This window comes from Grammomys surdaster, unplaced genomic scaffold (assembly GCF_004785775.1).
Source record: "Grammomys surdaster isolate TR1022 unplaced genomic scaffold, NIH_TR_1.0 125606, whole genome shotgun sequence".
Lineage (NCBI taxonomy): Eukaryota > Metazoa > Chordata > Mammalia > Rodentia > Muridae > Grammomys > Grammomys surdaster.
Genome location: NW_021620449.1, coordinates 657,682 through 673,593, shown reverse-complemented (window position 1 = coordinate 673,593; position 15,912 = coordinate 657,682). Strand labels below are relative to the sequence as shown.

The 15,912-nt window shown below is 41.3% G+C and overlaps 1 protein-coding gene across 32 annotated transcripts in view; it reads right to left on the bottom strand.

The window, feature by feature from the left end:
* Positions 1 to 1,784: 1,784 nt before the first annotated feature.
* Arpp21 (cAMP regulated phosphoprotein 21) overlaps positions 1,785 to 15,912 on the bottom strand; it is a 164,612-nt gene continuing 150,484 nt past the window's right edge. For 24 of the 32 annotated variants that reach the window (XM_028787074.1, XM_028787079.1, XM_028787071.1 and 21 more), the window contains 2 exons: positions 3,727 to 3,875; positions 1,821 to 2,586 (listed from right to left, as the gene is read on the bottom strand). In XM_028787074.1, coding sequence (XP_028642907.1) covers positions 2,329 to 2,586; positions 3,727 to 3,875 — 407 coding nt within the window. In that variant the 3' untranslated portion in view covers positions 1,821 to 2,328. Of the gene's footprint in view, positions 2,587 to 3,726; positions 3,876 to 15,912 lie in introns of all 32 variants that reach the window. The other 8 variants (XM_028787084.1, XM_028787093.1, XM_028787085.1 and 5 more) reach the window with 1 other exon arrangement.

Below are 15,912 nucleotides of genomic sequence, written 5' to 3'. Positions count from 1 at the left end.
TTATGTTGATGAAAAATTAAGTAGACCCAGATATGGGAAAATGGAGCAGACTTCGAAAGGAGCAGAGTTAATTAGAATAGCATAAAAGCCCCCTTGAAAGGAAGAAAGAAACTATAGACAGAAAGAAATGATAATCTACTAAGTAGGGTTTTTAAGTGCTTAGCTCTATCCACAGCTAAACAACATGAAAACGAAAAATCCAGAGGAGGCAATGTGATCACATGAAAACCGATGAGAATTTCCCTGATGCTGTTCCCCAAACTCATTTTTAGGGAGGAAATATAAACAACAAAGCAATTATTATCCAGTGGTATTAAGATGAAAGCTCTGAGGTTTCATTCCCTCAAAGAAACATCTTTCCAAGGGCTAATCAGAGTCCAGAGGTCAGTTATTAATTTTTAAATGTTGTCCTAACTCAATTTTAACCATGGACTCCATAGGGAATTATACATCATGGGGATTGGATAGCCACAGGCTTCGCATATTTGCGTTGCAGATGTTCTAGCCTTTGTGATTAAATAATTTCTATATGCTTTCTTTTTCAGTTACCAGGGCAAATGTCAGCGCCTTTGAGATGTTGGCTCATTGTTCAAACCTATAGTACACTAGAGTGCATGGTTCAGTATAACAGGAGACATCATGCTCTGCCTTCCCTATATTAATATAAAGAAATTTATCTTCCAGGTACATAGTTTAACCCCAGTGAAGACAGAACAAGACTAGATATAGAGTAGATATTTGTATTAACAACATTTAGAAATTCCTAAATAGATACAGTATAGCTCTACACCTCCAATATTTCCAAAATTGAAAGCAATGACACAGATATTAACTTAATATGTTCATGGCCCTTATGAGGCTATCAAGATGGGGGGATATTCTTGGTACTAATATTTGTTTATGGCATCTCTCAGAGAGACGTCATTCAACTCAAAATGCCTGGGAACCACTTTTCCATATAGCGTTCATGAGATGATGCCAAGAAAGAATAACATGGAGACTAATAAAACACAAACTGATAGTGAATGTTCAGTCAAAATTAGATTTCTATATGATCCCTCCAAGGCACAAGGACCATCATAGAGGAAGGGATGGGAAGAATGTAAGAGCTGGCAGAAGAAGCAGACTTTCTTGGAACACTGTCTCCCAGGTCTGATACAGAGTGGCCTGACTGAGCATCTCTGAATACCTACACACAATGGAGTCTGTCAACATTCTGTCATGGGAGGAGGAGGCTTATGAATCCCTGTCCCTCTCTGAGGATTTATACGTAGTTAATGGTGATGAGGGGATAGAGACACTTTCCCTCTAAGAAGGTAATTGTGCAAGCTCCTGTGAACAATCCCCTCTCCTTGCTTCTGTAAGAAGCCCTAATGAAACACATTGATTCAGAGCAAATCAGTAAGCAGCACTCCTCCATGGGCTTTGCATCAGCTCCTGCCTCCAGGTTCCAGCCTTGTTTGAGTTCCTGTCCTGACCTTCATTAGTGATGAAAAATATTGAAGTGTAAGTCAAATAAAGCTTCCCCCCTCAAAAAAGTCCTCATTGACTCATTAAAAACAGACAGACAGACAGACAGACAGACAGACAGACAGACAGTGCATGGAGGCAGTGGAGCTAACTGAGAAGAGGGAGGGTATCAGGAGAGTTTGAGGAGACACTGAGTTTAAATGTGGTCAAAATGCATTCTATTCAAATATGAAAATGTCGTTCTATATAATTAACATCTATCTGCTAATGAAACCATTAACTAATTAAGTAAACAACACATAGAAAGAGAGATGGAAACAAACTGGTGGTAAAAACATGACCTTCCTCCATAAGGTCAAATAAGCTTTTATTTGGATTAAACACTACAATACCATATATATCCATTTAAAAAAAGAAAACTCTCTAGTGAATATAAATTACTCCTTCCATTCCTTAACTCTTCCCTTTTTCCATTACAGCTTTGGTACCGTGTGATTTAGTTTACATATATTTTTAAATACTTTTAGCATCACAAACTCAACACAAAGTACAAAACTAATCCGAATCAGGGATATTGTAATCTACACAGTGGTATTCAGTGGTAGGAGAAAATCTTACCTTGATGAATTCATGTCACTAGCTAAGCTAGAAAGGCATACCTAGCAGACATGACAGAAATATGCACCATTAACCAGCTAATGTGTGTATTAGTCTTTGATTAGTTTGTACAGAATACCAGCAGCAATCGTTTGCACGTTGAGTGTATATGGAAGTCCTCAGCCAGTTGTCAAAGTCTCCTCTTCTTTTGAAGGCCATGAGTTAACATCTGATGAAGTGGAAGGCAGGCAGCCTGAGCTCTCAGAACTTGACCTGCCAGCCTGCGTTACTCATGCTCCCACAGTTTGTTCTGCAGCTAGCAGACATGACAGGAACCGTGCTGGAAGGGCAGTGTGGCCCCATCAACCTTAGGTTGTTCTGAGGGGTTGGCGGTGTGACGTTACAGTACACAGGCATTCCGGTGGCTGGGAGTGACCCTTGGCCTGCCTGATTGGGCAGCATGATTGGCGGTTGGTATGTCTGCTGGGGCACTGCTTGAGAACCTTGGGTCATTGGCACCTGTGGGAGACACAAGTATGAAAATACTGTTTAATGTGTTCAGGGAGGAGACTGTGTCATAAATATTGCTCAAGTGTTTGAGATCCCCTGAGCAGATCCCTAATATCTATCACTTATTAGCTATTTCACTTGGAGAAAGTCACTTAACCTGTCTGACTGTACGACTCTTGACACTGGTACAGAGTACCATGACTTATGAATATGTTGTGCTACATTCGGAGGGATCGTGGGCTGCACGTAGCCTGTGAACCATAGGTTGAACATACATGGGGACCATTTGAATAAGTACATCTCTGTCAAAGAACCTCTGAAAGTTTGGCAGGGAGAGATTCCAGGATGCAGCAGATGCTTACATGTGTGAAGTCTTCTTGCCTCCTCTTCTCCCTCCTCTCCTCTGCTCCTTCCTTTGCCTCAACACAGTATCTGGACCCCCACCTAGCTGTCTCTCAGTGTGGAAAAACATGCCCCTTTCTGTTTGCATGAGAAGAAGCTTGGCATCTTCCTTCATAAGGAGGGGGTTTTGTCCACATAGAAGGCTTGAGTATAGTGTCTTTAAAGCTAGAAACACCAAGTACAGCTAAATTGAATGACCAAACCATTTTCCTCTCTCCTCATTTCTTCTTCTTGGCAGCTCCAGGTTATAAATTACAAAAGCTCACACAATATGTGTTAAAGACTCAATATCTGCCCTGACCTGCAGAATGGAATTGTCTCTGCATCAGGGTGCTTTAAATGCCTCTGAGACACCACATAAAAACCTGTGATAATTTGCAACTCCAGTAGAAAGACGTTTACTTGAGTAGATACAAATATGGTGGAGACATAGCCACAATGAATTTCTACCAAGTATCATTTCAACAGGGTGCCCAAAGGTCTTCTGGGATAGAACATCAAAGAATTTCCTTCAATGAATAGAAGTTTTATGGAAGCAAACCCAGCATAACATTTAAAAGCGCTGACATTTGTAACACTTGCACACCAATTTTTTGTTTACTTTTATATCTCAATTCAAAGTGAACTAATGGGTGCATGGGTCAACCATCCATGACTCTACTACACTCAACACCTGCAACTTCCTATAACTTCTGTTTTGACAAGTGTGAGTTTGTGGACTGGGTTTTCCCCAATGCTGGCACACACCTGATAAGAAGACATGGTTGGGTAGGAGACCATCACACCATGCACCGGGGCTCCTTGCTGACTGCTCATCACACCCTGGCTGTGAGCTGGCTGCTGTACTCCCATCAGGCCTTGGAAGCCCTGCTGACCAGACAAGACTGGCTGGTAACCTGTCAAGGAGAGAAAAACAAAATTCTTCTGAATGGATTGTAAGTGACTGTCATGGAAAGAAATTGTGGTATTGTGTAGGGTGGGAGCAGCTCTTGTTTCTAAGTGAGCCTCGGACACCTCAGTCTACACGCTGTGGATAAGTTATCCAGGTGTTTGTTTCCTAAGAATGAAAAATGTTTTTAAAACAACCTCGAAGTGTGGACAGTGTTATGGCTTCAAAAGGTCCACTGACATGTCCATTGCTACATAAAACAGTTCAATAAAAATCTTCTGATATATCTATTGTTACAAAGAATGGTTCAATGAACCTCCTCTGACACTTCCATTGCTGTATAAAATACTCAACAACAACAACAAAGCAGTCTGATACTTCTATTGTTACATAGGATGGGCCAATGACAACCTGGTATTTCTACTGTTACACAGACTAGTCCAGTGAGCACGTGTCTATGATAAATTCATCATTACACAGGGTCCTCTCTTGACATCATAAATTATAGCTTTTATGGTTGGGTTCCCTAATGGTCTCAATAATTTCAGATAGTTAAGAATGTTTTAGTTTAAATGGCGTTATCACTGATTTCCCCACTCTCCTGAACTTGCTTTATACATGCAGAAACCACCAGTCTGTTCACACAGTATGCATTCTATTTGGCCAGGTCCTGGTGAACAAGACGACTCCAATGCTGAGTAATTAAACATCCACTGATGGTGGTGTGTCAGCAAGAGAAAAGTATTCTGTTCAACAGTTAGCTCCTGGGAGAACATTCCAGTAATACACTCAATCAATAGTCAAGAACATGCATCAGATATCATAGAATACAATATTTTTTAAATTATCTATTTTTATTCATTTGGATGGGTCATTTGGTTGACTCTTCTTCTTTTTTCTCAATTGATAGAGCAGATTTTATTTAGTTTTGTTAGAAACAAGGGGTTTAAAACGCATTGTAAAAGAAGACTGAGAACTGCTCTTATAAATGTTGAAGAAAGTTATGACTTTGATAGGACGATACAGTAGTAAATAAACACAACAGCATCCATTGAGGCTGTAAACCAAGGTGTGTCCGGAGCTAGCATCAGTATCTTACACTGAGAAATTGGGACCAGATAGGAGAATCTTACCACAGACACTGAGATAAATGGTACAGTTGGATTCTAAAAATGAAACAAGAACACAGACTGTATAGACATTGTTAACAGATGCATGTGGTGAGTACTTGTGAATGCTGTGATTTTATAATGAGGGAAGATGAAATCTTAGTCTTCCCAGAAGAAAATACTTGTCTCTGTAAATATATATCTCTTCATTTATATGAGGCATATCAGAGAGCGATACTGCAGGGAGTTGCTGACTTAGAAGACCAGTTCTATTCTCCAAGTTGGTTTGAAGCAAGCTACTGGCATGGAAGACAGCAGACAACAGTCTGGGGACAGGCCACATTAGGAGGCTAGGGGGTTGAGTCAGTATGTATTTCTAAAGTCACCCTTTCAACAGCCTTGAGGGTCATCTTATTTTTTCTTCCCACTTTGCACCCTGTTCCTTATTACAGAGGATTTTAATTTAGTAAATTATTTAAAACCCACATAAGGACACCATGTATCATCAATCAAATTAAGAGTAGTGGCTGTCTTTCTGCTCTATCTTCACCAGGACACATGTTCAACACTTTTCTTTCCTGTGTTTAGAGTTTCATGTAGCCCCCAGAATCTCATCTCCAAGGGCTCACACCTACAAGTGTGTGTAGCTCAACCACAAACCTACCTGACCTGGGTTAAGGAATATCACATAGGCCATGACATGCTAGCTGTGTTTCTCAGGTCTAAATGTGGAGCTGCCTGAATACACTTCCTTTTAAAATGGTTTCTGTTGGTCTTTAATGTCCACACCCTCCATTCTAATGTATACATCCAGCTGCGGTGGAACTTACATCATGAGGTCTGGCAGGGAGGTAGATAGCTTAGTCAAGTGCTTGCCTTGCAAGCATGAAGACCTGAGTTCAATCCATAGAACTCTTGTTTAAAAGAAAAAAAAATCTGAGTGTCTTGCAAGCATGAAGACCTGAGTTCAATCCATAGAACTCTTGTTTAAGAGAAAAAAAAATCTGAGTGTGCTGATGAAGAGGTAAATTCCACCAGACCCCTCCCCTCCTGGAAAAGAAAGGTCATAGACTGCTTAGGCACCCATCCCCTCCAGAAGATAGAGGCTAATTAACATTCCTCAGACCACAAAGGGTGGGGACTGACCTGCAGGTGGGGAGAGGGCCCAGAGCACATGGACAATGAACGGTTTGGCCACACACAGACAAGAGAGGTCCTTGCTGTTTCATTCCCTGAAGACCAATCAGTTTAAAAAGCCACTGTTCTGCCAATCACATTGTGCCTAATGGTCTCTACCCTAGAGAGTGTATAAATGTCAGCTGAACAATCTGTGCAGGGTCATCTCTCCTTTTGGGGTGCAGAATGGCCCCAGCATGCTGGAACATTAAAAATTCCTCTTGCATTTTGTATCCATCTCTCGTCTCCTGGTGGTTCATTCAGGGGGTCTCCAGTAAACTAAGGCTCTGTTCACAAGAGTCTTACACTGACACATGCTTATAATTTCAGTGCCAGGGAGGCAGAGAAAGGCAGATCCTGGGTCCTGCTGCCTATCCAGTCTAGTCTTTTAGGTGATTCCCAAGCCAGTGAGAGACCCTAAATTAAAAAGAAAAGTGGCAACCTCTGAAAAATGACACCCAAGTGTATTGTCTGTTCTACACACACACACACACACACACACACTCACACACACACAGAAACACACACATACATAGAGACAGAGACTGAGACAGAGAGAGTCAGAGACACACAGACACACACACATTCACACACACACTCAGACACACACAGACATAGACAAACACACACATCCATTCACACACACATACACAGACATAGATAGACAAAGACAGAAACACACACTCAGACACACATAGACATAGACAGACTGACAGATAGACACAAATACTCAGACACACACAGACATAGACACACACACACAGAACTCACATACACAAAAGAAAGTTATGCCCTGACAAGACAATTTGAGAGTATTTTACTATTTCCTTACCAGTTATTTTGAACCACATTAGGTCTTTTGTAGCATGCTCTGTAGTATACATAAAAAAATGAAATGGTTGTGGGAGGGTTACAATCAATTATGAGCTATAGTCTCTTTTACCATTTGTTTTTGTAGCAGAGAGCAGGCAATTTGAACTCACTGTCAAGGTCATGACATTGAGAATACTAAAACAGACATATTTCTGGCTGGAAACTGAGGGCAAACTTTTAGCATTTGGCATCTGAATAGACCTTTTACTATGTATAGCCACTAGGTTAGTTCTTTTTAAAGTGTCACAACCCCTTTGGGGGGGATAAAAGAACCTTTTATAAGGGGTTGTTTAAGAACATTGGAAAACATAGATATGTACATTAGGATTTATAACAGTAGCAAAATTACAGCTATGAAGTAGCAACGAAAGTAATTTCATGGTTGGTGTGGGGGGTCATGACAGCATGAGGAACTGTAGTATTAAAACATCATAGCATTAGGAAGGTTGAGAACCACTGAACTAGGTCAATAATCAACAACAACAAAAAGTAAAATGCGGACGTGAGGAAGATGAGGGAAGGAGAACAAGGGAGAAAGCTGCCTAATGTCCAAAGCTCATTTGTATGTTTGCGGATCAGACGAGTCCACCCTTCTACAGAATCATTGTGTTAAAGAATAAACTATTGTGGCTGACAAGAGAGTGCTGGCTTAGCCATCACTAAACTAAAACTAAGGTGAAGAGAAAATAAGAGAGCTACAAGATGTTCAGGGATAGATAGATAGATAGATAGATAGATAGATAGATAGATAGATGGATGGATGGATGGATGGATAGATAGATAGATAGATAGATAGATATGGACAGAGACAGAGATAGAGTCAGAAACACACAAACACAGAGAAGGAGATATATATATATATATATATATATATATATATATATATATAGAGAGAGAGAGAGAGAATAAAAAGTTCCCTTGTAGAAAAATGAGGAACCATTCAAGGACAGGCAGAGCATGTGAAGGCTGAGTCGCCCCCGTCTCCACATAGGGCACAGCCTGCTGCATAGCTATATACATTCTTCCCGGGAACATAGATGCAGCTACATGCAGCTTCTCCCTCCCCAGGCCTCATCCCAGGATGATTTGTGAGAGTTAGCTTTGGTTATGCATAGCAATATGCTACCAGCCCTGCACTGGGGTCCCACAGTAAACACACTTAAGGCAAATAAGGATTTATGTGGGGGAGGTGAATAGTCTTCAATTTCAAGATGAAAACGGAAGCATAAGGGAGGCTCAATTTATATTCATGAATCCCATTCGCTTCTCAATTCGCTCTCCAGGCAAGAAATTTACATCTGGAATGGTTTAATTGGAGGTACCCATTTCTTTAAATTATGCTAGAGAAGGTGGGCTTCAGAGGAGTCCCTGAGACAGGAGGCTGCTTGGGATGTGATCTGAACTCCTGTGAAGATGCAGGGAACTAAAAATAACATAGTGGTGACCCAAGAATGAACCAGCAGCTTCTGCCTGAGACAGGCTTTGTCTGAGGCAGAGATGGCAGAGCCCCTGGCAGCCTGCTTATCTTGCCTGCTCAAATGAAAAATGTGTTCCAGTTTGTCAATTGGTCGCTGTGAAACGATCATTCTTTCATATTTATGGAGGATTAGTCAGCTATAATACATCTTACAAAATAGGGGAGGAAAAAAAAAGCAACACCCTTCTGCCTCACAGGCTTGCTCAGGAAATGATGAAGACATTAGCTGTATTTTTATTATTTCATACCTAGTTGAGATTGATTCCATTTTCAAGTCCTGTGTGGCATTTATTTTTTCTGAAAGTGAAAGAGTTAAAGGTGACCAGATGCCTCCTGGCCACTAAATAGCCAACTCTGCTAAAGGGAGACTTTACAGAGTGTGGTCCTTGTTAAATCTATATCTATATCTATATCTATATCTATATCTATATCTATATCTATATCTATATCTATATCTATATCTATATCTATATCTATATCTATATCTATATCTATATCTATATCTATATCTATATATATATATAAAGTTTGTCTTGTTGCAATACGATGAAAACGATCTGAATGTAAAATGATCTGACACAATACGTTGTTGCAAATGATAGTTTAACTCTTACTTAAAGGTTTTGCTATTTGGAAATGAATGAAATGGGCCAAATAGTATCTAGCATTTATGGATTCAGGTTATCTCGGCTGCTGTTGGCTGTCAAAAGGAACAAGCCGGGAGGGTAGCAAGAGAATGGATTTCTCAGAAAGGGTCGTGGGCTGTCTTATGTTGTGAGACTGGGTGAGGTATTCTTAATGGGGTAGATGTCTTTCTCTACTATCAGTTAACAGTCTGCTTAATACATTGATTTCCCCTCCTTTCTGAGTACTGGCTCAGTGGGTAGAGTGTTTGCCATGCAAATGTGAGGATTAGAGTTCTGGTCCCCAGAATCTACATAAATGCTGGATGGGCAGTACTCTGCCTATAATTCCAGCACTTGGAAGGTAGATGCAATAGATAGCTACAGCAAGCTTGCTAGCAAGGATGGATAGCCATATCAGTAAGCTCTGGGTTTAACTGAGAGACCCGGCCTCAACGAAGATCAATTGAAGATCGACTGAAGAAGACTCCAATTGTCAACCTTAGGCTTCTACATGCACATGCACATGCACATACATACACACACACAAATACACAGGCATACACATATGCCACACAGGTATCCCAGATGACCCAAGTTACATAGACCCCTGCATTCCTAAGGAATTGTCTCTGGAATTGCTTCTGAATTCAAACTCTGTTCGTTTGAGATGAGCTGTGAGATCATGGTGGTTCCTGATTCTGATGAAGCTGGTCATGAACATGAAGACAAATTGCTTGTCTGGGACTGGCCTCTCCTTTTGCAAGCTTCCACTATCTGTTGGCTCTTGGCTCTCATGAACTCTTCTAAGTCTTCCCTTGCTTCGAAATCTTTCATCATACTCCAGTCTTACACTTACTTGTTTAGAACACGGTCTCGGGCCAAGTTAGAGTTAAGTGCTTTCTCGTGATGATGCAGAATCCTAAGAAGCAGTCGTTCTCATAAAACACATTTTATGAAAAGTGAAGACTTTAAAAGATACAGTAAATCATTAAAGTCTCAAAGCCACTATGAGAGACAAATAGAATTTTTGCTGTGGCTTCTGACCCTGTAACCCTCATGCATTCTCTCTCTCTCTGTCTCTCTGTCTCTCTCTCTGTCTCTCTCTCTCTGTCTCTCTCTCTCTCTCTGTCTCTCTCTCTCTGTCTCTCTCTGTCTCTCTGTCTCTCTGTCTCTCTGTCTCTCTGTCTCTCTCTCTGTCTCTCTCTCTGTCTCTCTCTCTCTCTCTCTCTCTCTCTCCTCTCTCTCTCTTTCTCTCTGCCATTTATTATGCAGGCTTCCCCATTTCTTGCAGGTAATATAATCTCTCTCATGTGGCAGATGCTCAATAACCATTTGGTACATTAATTGTTTTTTCAATAGTTAATGCAATTAGGTAAAGAGGAGAAGAATTATGGCTCAGAGTTTTTGAGCAAATTCCTCTTCGTATGAAAGGAAGAAAATCAAAGCTGAAACATGACTGCCTTTCGAAAACCAACTCTTACCTCTCAGTAACTGTCCCGAAGGCTGACTTTGTAGATGGTAGGAGAGTAGGTAGACCCTCAGGGTGTGGAATGAAATTGGTGGCTGTTCAAGTAAGTGGATTACACTCTGAAAATCTTGGCAGATCAGACAGGGTGATGACCTTCAGTTTTGTTCTCTTACACCCTTACCCTGACCAATAGAAATTTAAGGAGGGTGTTTTGTTTGTTTTTGTTTGTTTATTTTTGTTTTGTTATATAGGTTATTCACGCAAGTGTAGTCTACCACTAAGGAGAAACTGAGGCAGAAACTCAGTGACTAGTCTTCTCATAACCACAGTCCAGGCAGAGAGAAACGGATGAATGCTGTCTGCTTACTTACTTGTTTAACTAGCTTTTGAATTCTTAGCAGCCCCTGAAAGGTTACTGCCCATATTTAGGATGGGTATTCCTACCTCGATTAACAATCAAGTTGATCTCTCACCGATTCCCTCGAAGGCCAAACTGATCACTGCAGATCCTCCATGGAGGCCTTCTTCTCGAGTAACTTTAGGTTGTCTCGAGTTGAGAGTTAGAATCATCACAGGTAGCTTAACTCTATATGATTTCCACTCATTTCTAACCCTCCTAGACCACTGGTTAACTCTAGGAAGAGCACTGGGCTGATGGAGATGGAGGCAGTGCTCATAGTATTTTTGAGGGTAAATATGGGTGTGAGAAATACAGGAATTTGCAAAGCAACCTAGAATAACAGATCAGGGGCTGGAGAAAAAGCAAAAACCTCCTTGCCTGAGGCCATTTCAAGATGCTGTAGTTGGAGTGTATGCTACAGTTATATGTTCTCACCGTGTGGATACTGTGGATGTGTTCCTTAGTTTTATTTCACTACAAAGGTTGCATCTCTAGGACACGATGCCTTTCCTTGCTTCAGCAACCACAGCCTTTGTGGTCTGAGGGGGCTGTGGATGAGGAAAGCAAGTATGTAGCTTTATACCGCAGAATCCCTGAGGGTTCCTGAAGTGAACTACCACCTTATGCTCAGAGAGCAGCCTTTGGACACTTCACTGGAAGGCATATCCACCTACATCCTGCCCAAGGAGGTTGGCATCCTTGAGGTTCCCCAGACACATCTAATTTCGCTGATTTTAATGACAGTGTTTGAGTCTAACACAATCTACCAGTCTGCTAGTGCATGTGATTCAAAAGCTATGCCTGGCCTTTAAGGCAAGGACACAGAGGATAAGGATTATCTTTTCCCTCTCGCCGTAGAAGCCCATTAGGAGCTGTTTCTTCTTTGATATAAATGCCCTCTCTCACCTTACTTATTGGTAGTCTCTGGATTCATTCCCTGCCTTTCCCTTGATATTTATTATTTAGTGGCTTTAATTCCTCAGGAAGAGGGTGCCTTGACCTGGGAGGAGCCTGCATGAGAATGTGCTATGCTCAGTGAGCTCCTTCAGAGACCCACCCATCCTAATGACTTTGAAGGGAGCCATGACAGGCCTAAGTGGAGCCAGACTTCCCGAAGAGTCTCTTCGCTCTTCACTTGCTCCTTTCCTCATTAGCTTTCATCCTTCACAGTGAGTAATTCTTAAAAGCCTCTTTACTGTCCCCCGAGAACAACCACGCACAGGTCATTGTCTGATGGTAACACACATCAGAGGAACCATCCTATTACTGCCAGCCTGGGGGCCTCTTCCCTGCAATTACACCACCCTGATCCAAGTTATCACAAACATAAAGCTGGATTGCATTCTCTCTTTTCTTTCTTTCTTTTTTTCCTTCTCTCTCTTTTTCTTCTTTTCTTAAATCAGGACAAACATGAGAGGCATTGTTAAATGACTAGAGGGATGGATCATGTACAGAATTTCAATGAAGGCTCTGAGGGAAGCAGAGCTGAATTCCATTTTAAATGGAAGAGGCTGTCATATTATTGAAGTAATTCTCTGAACTTCCCTGGCCCAGAGTGCTATGCTGACAGCCAGAGATCTCCCATAATCCAGAGGGAGGAAGGCTGCCCGCAAGACTCACCAACATTTTACTTTCTTAATGAGGGTAGGGCCTCAGAGGAAAATAGAGCATCAATGTGCCTCAGCTGGCCTGTTAATTGTAATGCTATACATTCACCTGGATGGCAGCAGAACACTGAGCCAGAAAGAAGACTTTCTCCAAAACAAGCTCGGGGGCAAGGGGCAGAGTCAAGAGAAAGATAGAGAAGGTTTTGGTAACTGGGCCCTTGGTAATCCATTTCTACAGATTTAATTCTTTTCACCTGGAGGCTATGAGTCATGAGGTCAGCATCACTGACCTGCATGGCTACAGGGTATAAGGGTATAACCAGCCCTGGCCAACCACCTTAAAATAAGGACCATAGCCTCAGATCCAATTGGTAGGTAGCTATCCATGACTACAAAAGGGAAACCTTTTACTTAAGGGACAGTTAATGTCTCAGAAAAGTCTTAGATTCATTCTGCATTTGATGCCAAATTTACTTTGGCCTTCACACATTCAGAATTTTATTGCCACACCCCCTTCTTTTTTTTTTTCACAACTTACCCCCACAATCAGTTCTGTGATGTCATTTGGGGTCATGATCCACAACTTCAGAAGCTTCTGATAGGAAGATGAGTGGTTAATGTTAGTGAAGTTGTATGAGGTAGGAAGAATCAGGATTCACGCATGCAAAGCCTCGAGAGGTGAGAAATAAGTTCAAAGGTGGTTAGATTCCGGTAGGGATAGTAGAAGGAGACAGATGTACAAATCAAGCTCAAACTGTAGGGCCTTAAACACTCTGTTATAAAATGGAAATTTAATGCTGACAGGTCGGATTGGAGTGGAGAGTGACGGTGTAGACCTAAGTGGAAATGGTGGACATTTTCATAAGGACATCCCTGGACTCATGGAAGATGCAGAGTTGAAGGCTGGGAGTCCATGGGGACAACAACAGTGAACCAAGAGAAAAAATGGAGACACAGCTGAGACAGTGTAATAGGAGTAGAAATAAGAAACATATCCAAGAAATACTTAGAATGTGAGATGTGGTCGCCTGTCATCCAGGTACAGAAAGGAATGGCAGAGAATGAAGGCCAGCCCTAGCAATCCTATTAGTTAAATATGTATGTAACTAAGGGTAATCCCTTAGTTGGAGACACTAGGGGGACAAATGCATACTGGTTATTAGTAAATAAATGAGTGAGAGGATATGAAGCCTTTTTATTTTATTTTACTTTTTTGGTCTTAGGGCATAGGTTTGGAAGTCACTAGAACATGGCTGCTCTTGAGTACAGTACGTTTATGAGTGATTATCATCTGGACTGGCTACTGAAATGGACCTATAAGTCACAGGAACACTCAAGCATTAACTTGTAGAAATGAAAAATCAATAGAAGTCTGAGGAGAGGTGGAAAGGTAAGAAGAACCAGAAGAGCCTGGAATCCAAAGTAGAGAGAGGTGTGTGTGAGAACAAAGTCAGAAAATGAAGAATGCTGCAGAGCTGTTGTGGAAGAGAGGTGCCAAGTCTATGTTCAACAAATAATAGTGACCTGGATGGAAACAAAGGCAACAGAAGACAATAGTTCCCTCAAGAAGCATGGCAGTTAGGCCAAGTGCTGGACAGGGGACCAGAAAGCCAGGCACATCTGATTGTCTGGATTTTGATGGTGTATTTTTACTGCTTTTGAAACATGGATAAAGGTAAGGGTCTTTAAATTTTGAAAGGGGATACATGGTAAATGATTTAAAATCAAGGAGAGAGTAGAATAGACTACAAATTGCTATGGGCCCTCTGTCATTACATACATTTACATTAAGGTCTGTATACAACCAGGAGGGCTGGGGGCTGGGGATAGAGAACCTTCCTTCTTCTCTCTGGATAATCTGAACTCTCAATCTCAGCATGCTGATTACTATCATGGATCTCATTCAATCCTTCAGTGACTTGTCTTGGGTTTTTCCTCCCTGAAAACTTGACTGAAGACACTAGACATCTCAGAAAATGAATGGGAAGCACAAAACTGTGCTGTATGATAATTCTGATTGATAATTCTGTACGATAATGATAAGCCAACAAATAACACCCATGACAAGCCCCTGAAAGACTATGAGGGAAAAAATGCTTTTATTTTCATTTTGAGGTCATGATTAGTGTACTTTAATCCACATGGAATAGAGATAACTCTCCAGATATTCAGTAGAGATCAATAAGAAAGTCTGGTTTCAGATGAACCTTCCACTCAAACTTAGTAGACAGTGCTTTTTGACTTGATGAAGCATTCCGTAGCAGCTACTAAGTTTGACAATCAAGCTAAATTCCATTAGAAAGAATTGGGAAGATGTTTTCTATCTGCCACAGATACATAAGTGTATGTGTGTCTGTATTTCATTTACATACATATATATTTCATATACATGTACATATGAAAATGCCACATGCTAACCAGGATCTAGTTTTTTTTTCTCAAGGTTCAGGAAGATTTTGTTTTTAACATGGAAGGTATTTATTCTTGCATGCCAAGCACTCTGCTGACTGACCTCTCTCCCAAGGCTAAACATTTTTAAAGTTGTCATTACAGTTAGAGCAGGGAACATGGCTTCTGATTCCTTGTGATTTTGTAATGACATCAATATCCCAATAGACAAAACCCCAATGCAAAACCCTCTGGATACCAGACAATGTTGTACACTCAAACAATAGTCAAGAGACAATTTCCATTCATCTGTATAACCATCATTGATGGAACAGCACTAAGGAAGATCTTCCATTCTATATATGAGGAATTGTCATTTACAAGTGCCTTTTGAAAATCTGGGCCAAGGCAATTATCAGAAATCCACAGGCTTGCCCACACAAGCTGATGAGGTGGCTCTGAAGGTAAATGCACTTGTCATACAAGCCTGATAGCCTGAGTTTGGTCCCTAGAACCCATGGTGAAGAAGAGAACCATCTGATGAAAGTTGTTCTTTGACCTCCACACATGCATCATAGCATGCAAGCACCGGCACATGCACACCCCTGCAGGCTGTCTCTGCTGCATACTGAGTAGCCTCACTCTTTAATGGCCTGCTCCAAGGTAGGGAGAGAAATGGTTCTGATCAGTCAGTTGTTAACTCTTGTTGTCACCTCAAGGCATTGAAGGGTAACACCAGCCTTCCATCATGGTTAAAAGTGATTTATAAGCTCCCGGCTGGAGCTCATAAAGATGGCTGCAAGACCATTGCCTGAAGTTTTCTTTCAGTTGGCAGACTATTTTGTCCACAAAGTACAGCTAGATCTACCCATTCTTAGGAGAATAGAGGAAGCATCTGGAACCCAGCCTGGCACATCAGT